General features: G+C 46.6%; 1 protein-coding gene across 2 annotated transcripts; it reads right to left on the bottom strand.

The window, feature by feature from the left end:
• Positions 1 to 1,580: 1,580 nt before the first annotated feature.
• Positions 1,581 to 5,321, bottom strand: HSBP1 (heat shock factor binding protein 1). Of its 2 annotated transcripts, none has more exons than XM_039558529.1 (4): positions 5,215 to 5,321; positions 4,682 to 4,748; positions 3,862 to 4,016; positions 1,581 to 2,981 (listed from the first exon to the last, which is right to left on the bottom strand). In XM_039558529.1, exons 1-3 carry the CDS (start codon positions 5,257 to 5,259, stop codon positions 3,898 to 3,900), a joined length of 231 nt encoding a protein of 76 aa, XP_039414463.1. In that variant the 5' UTR covers positions 5,260 to 5,321; the 3' UTR covers positions 1,581 to 2,981; positions 3,862 to 3,897. The 2 variants fall into 2 exon arrangements, with proteins under 2 accessions (XP_039414463.1, XP_039414462.1); XM_039558528.1 differs by having other exon boundaries at positions 3,897 to 4,016.
• Between the last annotated feature and the right edge of the window lie 1,491 nt (positions 5,322 to 6,812).

The following is a 6,812-nucleotide window of genomic DNA, read 5'->3' as shown; positions in this document are numbered from 1 at the left end:
ATGTACTTGCAAGGACTGAATTCCATGAGCTTTGAAGTCTGGAGGACGACCCAGAGAGCACTCGCCCAGGGTTTGGAGGACAGGCATGTTACGCTTGCTGATTTCCATAGGAACCTCTGGCAAACCAATTCCCCGTGGCTCAGCCAAAGGAAGGGAACCAAGGGGACTTTCCTGGGGCTGTTGAGAGAGTAAATCTAGCAGAGGACAGGAAACACCAGTTGGCACAAAGGCTCCCTGCCAAAACCAGAGTGCCAGAGTGGCAGGACGAAGTCCAGCAATTCCTCTGTCCCACAGCAGGCAGTGATACGTGCCAGGAGCTGGGGGACCTGGGCTCACCCTGTGGAAAAAGGAGGTTCCAAACCTGGCTCTTGCAGGGCATGAGTGTCACAGTTCAGTGTGTCACTGGCTCTCAGCAGCTTCATTTAGTGCCTGCACCAGATGCTATTGGCTGGAAGCTGCGTGTGCAGTCTTATTTACTGCACGTTGTCTTTAGGGCAGAGATTAAATGAAAAATCCTCTTAAGGATATCATAATTCTGGATCGTTTATCAGTGGGACTAAGTGTGTCAAAACACGCATTTATTAGAACACTGTTCCTCTGTACAGAGGAACATTCCTGCTATAAAGACAGGAATTAAGACACCAAAAGAGACGAAACAGTTTCAATTCTATTTGTGTTGCCCAGTGCAAAATACACAGGCCACACAGCTCCTGTGATCAACTTAATTTTGGGATCTCAGGTCTTAATTCTAGCATTCAAAACCAGCACTGCTGTTAAAGATTGGCTGCAACATCTGTGGCTGAAGACTTGCATTATGTCACTCCTAATTCCTGCCACAGAAAAACACCGATCCTATTTGCTGCTCCTAGTGCAGATCTTTAGTGAAAGAGCATCTACACTTTGTAGGTACCTGGAGACAGTTTGGAAACCACGGCTCTTTCCTCAGGAACAGCTGAAATGGGGCACTGAAGAGTCAAAGGGGAAGAGAAGCAGGGCTGGAAGAGGATGGTGGTGATGGAAATCCAGACTAGGTGCAGGGAGGAGCAGTTAAAATCAGTGAAGTGTTAAATTTATGAGGGGGAAATATCCCCACTGAACAACAATTGGAATCTTTCCAGTGACTGGGAGAATACAGCTGCTTCTTAAAGCTGATATAATTTTCCAGGAAGATACTCTGCCACAATAAACTTGAGGAAAGCAGAGCTACTGCTGCTGCACAGGGGAGCGTGCAGGCAAATTCAGGAATGCCCATTTCTGCCTCAGGAGGAACACAGCCAGATGAGGATTTATAACATTATACATCATAAATGATGAGAGAATGTGCATGTATAATCATACAAAATGATCCTCCACTTTAATACACTCTCCTATGAATTTTGGTGTATATTCTAATTACCTGCTAAAGTCCAGATCTGACAGGGAATCAATCATCACCCTTTCATTACACGGAGCACACCTGTATTTTTTGACTGCATCCTGTGAGCAGCAGCTGTGCTAAAGTTGTTTTATAACTTACAACCAAATATAATCTCACACATAATGATATACTTCTGTTAGACTGTGCTTTAACACACATGACCTATTTGTTACCACATAACAGTTTATTAATTTTTTTTGAAATGACATTACAAAGAACCTAAAGCTGGTATTACAAGTATATATCGATACATTTCTCATGTTCACAAAAGTCCCCTGTTATTATGAGCTTTTATTACAATGAGTTTGGAAAAATGACCTGTCATATTGCCTTCACAGCACTCAGCTGCTCATCTGGTGGCATTCAAGGAGCAGTTTAAGCGTGGGCCACCTGCAACTGCTGCCTGCCACTAGTGCTTGATAAATTTGCATTTGAAGCTGGAGGAGCATTGCAATGATTGTCAGGAACAGCTGACATTGGTCATTTTTCTCCACAAGTGACACAGTACAGACTCTCCCAAATACACCTTCCATTGCCAAAATGTAATAAATATATGCCCCAGGCCCAAGGATGTGGGTATGATTAGAAAAGCAAACACTCCTCTAAATAAAGTATTTTGCAGTAAGTTGTTATTCCAAGAGAAGCAAGGCTTTAGAAATCTATCTGGATTCTTTCCTTTTTTGTTCCTCAGTGTATCACTGCTTTGTTAGCAAACTGTTCTGTCCAACGAGCCAGTGATTCCCACTGAAAACCCACACAGACATTCCACAATCCCATCCCTGCTCTGTCCACTATCAATCCCAATCCTCTTCAGTCCCAGTTCTTGGTCAAAGATGATGCCAAAGGACAAAGTTTCAAAGCAGAATGTTCAAAACCTTCACTCCCACTGTGAGATTGTGCACAGTTAATAGTTCCTTGTCTGTCCAGGTGTCACAGCTTGGGGTGGCAGTGGTTGCTCAGATGTCTCTCATGGTCAATCTGCATTTCTGGTTTATGTTCCAGGAACACACAGCTCAGGTAATACCAGGAGTAGCAGAGATGATTTTGATGTTCAGTGTCTCATGTTTCCAAAAATCACCTTATTACATGTATGAAAGACAACACAATCCTCAACTAGTGAGTGCCTGATGCTCAGAGCTACAATTAATGCAATTAATTAAATTTCAATCTTGTGCTTCACTCCACAAACTCACGTAGGACAAGGCAAGATTCCCATTTGGTGGGAGTCACTAAATGCTGAGCTATCAAACATGAAACGTCTAGAAAAGTACAGGAAAGAGAAAAAAGTGACTCCACAAAAAAATACACCCAGGAGTTGAGATCCATAAGATCTGTGTTTTAATAACACAACCAAGTGATCCTCGTAACAAGAATTCAAAAAGTGAAATTACAGTACACAAATCAAAATAGAAACTACCCTACCCCAACTATACATTAGGAATGCAAGCTCTGTTACAATATAAAAATGCTTTCACACACAGGAGTTGCAAAAAGCCATTCTTTAATTCCAAGGATTTGTAGAAAAAAAGTCATCTTCCATGATTCATCTTGAGTTATTGGCAACCTGTTGGGGGAAATATAGTAAGAAAGGAGATTACTGAGAATTAAGAGAATCATGCTCATCAGAAATTTTCATTTTTGGGGTTCAGGCTAGTGGAAATGACACTGAGGGCAGTGAAGCCCATAATGATTTGTATTTTTATCAAAGTATCACAAAAATAGACACTTAACAAGCAAGAATGTGTCTGCTCCAAACACACAGGCCTGCTGCAATACAGGGGCAAGTCAGCAATTAGAAATGCTGTAAGAATATATAACATAATATATAATTTGCCCTTCAGTAAATCTCTTTCTCCAGGGAGCACTGCCCTGGGACACATACTGCCTCATGCCTGAGTGCTATCTCACACTGCCAGGACCTGCTGCTTGGCAGCTGTGTGTGAGTCACTACTCCCTGCAAGCTCCTAGATTACACACAGGAGGAATTTACAGCTTACAGCTAATGGACTGTTACTCCTCAGCAGCCCCTGTGGCTCCACCGCTTCCCTGGGCAGTGTGTTCCAATGCCTGACCACCTTTTCCATGGAGAAATTCCTCCTGATGTCCAACCTGACCCTCCCCTGGCACAGCTTGAGGCCGTTCCCTCTCGTCCTGTTGTTCCCTGGGAGCAGAGCCCAATCCTATCTGGCAGCACCCTCCTGTCAGGGAGTCAAGGAGACCAAGAAGCTCCCCCCTGAGCCTCCTTTTCTCCAGGCTGAGCCCCCTCAGCAGCTCCTGGTGCTCCAGCCCTTCCCCAGCTCCGTTCCCTTCCCTGGCCACGCTCTCTCTCTACACTACAGCACAATTATCTCTCTGCGCAATTCCGCTCTGCACAAACCCCAGACCGCCTCACGAGCGAAGGAAAAGTTCCCTCTATGTTGAAGCCAGCAATTCCAAACACCCACAACTTTGTTCCAAGGCCAAGGAGCAACTGCCTCACTTTAGCCCTTGTTGGAAGCCGGGGTCTTGTTCTCGCCCTCGAGCTCCTCCACGCCCGCCTGCGTCATGAGGTCGGCGATGTTCTTCTCCAGGTCATCGATGCGGCAGCTCATGTCATCGACTGCCCCGCGGTCAAGGAAAGGACAGCGCTCCAGCCCTGCCTGGGGGTCTTGCAATCACAGATGGGACCTTAAAGCCCTCTCACCACACCCCATTCCACTACCCCAGGGTGCTCCAAGATCCATCCAGCCTGGCCTTGGACACTGCCAGGGATCCAGGGGCAGCCACAGCTTCTCTGGGCACCCTGTGCCAGGGCCTGCCCACCCTCACAGGGAAGGATTTGCTCCTAATATCCCATCTAACCCTGCTCTCTTTCAATCTGAACCCTGTCACTCCAGGCTCTTGTAAATAGTCTTGCCCCATCCCTCCTGTGGGCTCCCTTCAGGCCCTGGGCGGCCACAGCGAGGTCACCCTGAAGCTTTTCTCCAGGCTGAACAATCCCAGCTCTCCCAGCTTTTCCTCCCAGCAGAGCTGCTCCATCCCTCTGACCATCCTGGGGCCTCCTCTGGACTCACTTCAGCAGCTCCACATCCTTCCTTTCCCAGGGCCCCAGCGCTGGAAGTGGGGAATGTTACTCTACAAGGGGGTAACACTGGCTTGGTTTAATTGTTGTTATTATTACAGCTCTGCTCAAACTCTTACGGTCGCTTTAAATTTATCTTACAAACCCCACTGGCAAAGAGACTTCAGGACACTTGTAATCCATCTGAGTTTAGGAAAGGATATTTCTTCCAATTATTTGGTCAGACATGGTTTGAAATTTGTCCTGCATTTGCTGGAGCAATGTCTGCACCTAATAGAAAGGGAAAAAAAAGAAATGTTTTGTTTCCATCAGAGGCTGTTACAGTACCCAATCTCATGTAATAAGTACACTGTCCTTTCACTGCTGCGCTCAAAACTCTGCAGTATAATTACACATACACGTAAAAATGCTTCTTAAATATATGTACACAGAGATGAACTGACACTTACAGGAAACATTTATAAGATCTAGAAACCGCCCGTGTTCCACAACCAGGACCAAAAATACGACAGCAGCTCCCATGGTCCTGTTAATCGCATGGAGGCACTTTTCTGGGGTGTCACGAAATGGTTTGGGATGAAGGGACCATCTCCTTCCACTCCCTGCTATGGGCAGGGACAACTTCCGCACACCAGGCTGCTCCAAGCCCCATCCAGGAAAGGGGTTTTCCCTTCCTTCCTCCCTCTCCCAAGCCCCTGCACCCCGTCCCCGGCCCGTTCGCCCCTCGGGCCCTCACCATGGCCGTCAGGTCCTGGACGCTCTTCGGGTCGGTCTCGGCCATGATCGCTCCGGCTGCGGCTGCACCTCCGGGCCGCGCCCCGCCGCTTCCGCCGCCTCTCGCGAGAGTGCCCGGCCCGGGGCATTGTGGGAAATGTAGTCCTGTCCCCCTCCCCCGGTATTCCCCAAATCGGGCTCAACTGTTAAAGCTTTTCTCTGTTTATACATTTCGGCTGAAAGATGCGTAGTTCTCTTATTAATTAGCGTTCTATATTCTATTGGTTATTAGGTCCGATGGTTGGAGGGTGGTGCTGGTAACGCACGGGGGTTCGATCCCCGCGTGCGCCGTTCACATAAGCGTTGGACTCCGTGATCCATGTGGGTCCCTTCCAGCTTGGAATATCCTGTAATAATTCTCGCTTCCCATGCTAATTAGTGCCTTGCTCTGTCTTTATCTTCTTTTGACTCGGTGGCCGTGATCTCCTCCTGCCAGAATTACCTTTTACCCACTCTGGGCTCCTCCATACAAGACAAGGAGCTACTGGAGAGGATCCAGTGGAGGATGAAGGGTCTGGAGCATCTCCCTGATGAGGAGAGACTGCAGGAGCTGTCTGGAGAAGGGAAGACTCAGAGGGGACCTCCTCAATGCATTTAAATATCTCCAAGAAGTGCCAAGAGGATGGTGCCAGACCCTTTTTGGTGCTGCTCAGTGACAGGATGGCCATAAACTAAACCACAAGTTTCACCTCAACACAAGGAAGAACTTCTAAACACTGAGGGTGGCAGAGCCCTGGAACAGCTGCCCAGGGAGGGCTTGGAGTCTCCTTCTCTGAGGGAGACATTCCATAAGTGTCAGTTCATGGGTTTTTTAGACCCAAACGAGTCCCTTGTAGATGTCGTTTGTGAAGAGAGCCCTTGGTTACCTTGGTGCAGCCAAATAAGATGTGAAGTTAACAACCAACCACGTTGAATATGAACCTGTCAATGGAGAATGTTTAGCAGCCACATTGGATATGAACCTGTAAATGAGGAACACTTCCCACTCACAGCAGGGGATTCTCCAATGTCTCCTTGGAGCAACTCAGGGTGAAGGGCAAACCAGCATCTGCCCCAATTCACTGAAAATTGGTCAGGAGTTTTTAAGATGTAGCCAAACCATTTTGAACTTGACTTGTGAGCATGCAGTTTTACTGTTTGTGCTCCCAAATTAAGCAAAGGATGTGCCAAGTAACGCGTGCAGCTTTCCTGAGCTGGACCAACCGGATTGCAGCAGGCTGGCTTTAAAATGAAATTATAACAAATAGAACAACTGAATGCTGATTTTGCAGCCTTTGCACTTCCAGTCTAATCAATCAAGCCAGGGAATTACGTGAAGGTTCACAAGGGTACAGTACAATGAAGTTATTTTATGGTTTAAATCATAGACAGATAAGCCTGGCTTGAGTGCTGTAAACTGTGTCCAAACAATGACTGTAACTAAGTCAGTAATCAGTCGCTTGATCTTAACAAAGTAAGATTATTTCACCTTTTTTTCCTCCTGAAAAATTACTAATGCTGTTAATTGTAAGGGTTTCCTGAGAGACATCAATATTTTTAATCATTCTATTTAAAGACCTT

Source organism: Corvus cornix, chromosome 11 (assembly GCF_000738735.6).
Source record: "Corvus cornix cornix isolate S_Up_H32 chromosome 11, ASM73873v5, whole genome shotgun sequence".
In the NCBI taxonomy this organism is placed as follows: Eukaryota; Metazoa; Chordata; class Aves; order Passeriformes; family Corvidae; genus Corvus; species Corvus cornix.
Note: the sequence above shows the minus strand (reverse complement) of the source record. Positions and strands in the feature narration are given on the sequence as shown.

Bases quoted from the DNA above. Each gene is read 5' to 3' on its own strand.
- HSBP1 (XM_039558529.1), bottom strand. From the start codon at position 5,259: ATGGCCGAGACCGACCCGAAGAGCGTCCAGGACCTGACGGCCATG. The intron at 4,749-5,214 runs GTGAGGGCCCGA...CCTTTCTATTAG, and splicing joins TCCAGGACCTGACGGCCATG to GTGCAGACATTGCTCCAGCA. The intron at 4,017-4,681 runs ATATCCTTTCCT...ACCGCGGGGCAG, and splicing joins TGACCAAATAATTGGAAGAA to TCGATGACATGAGCTGCCGC.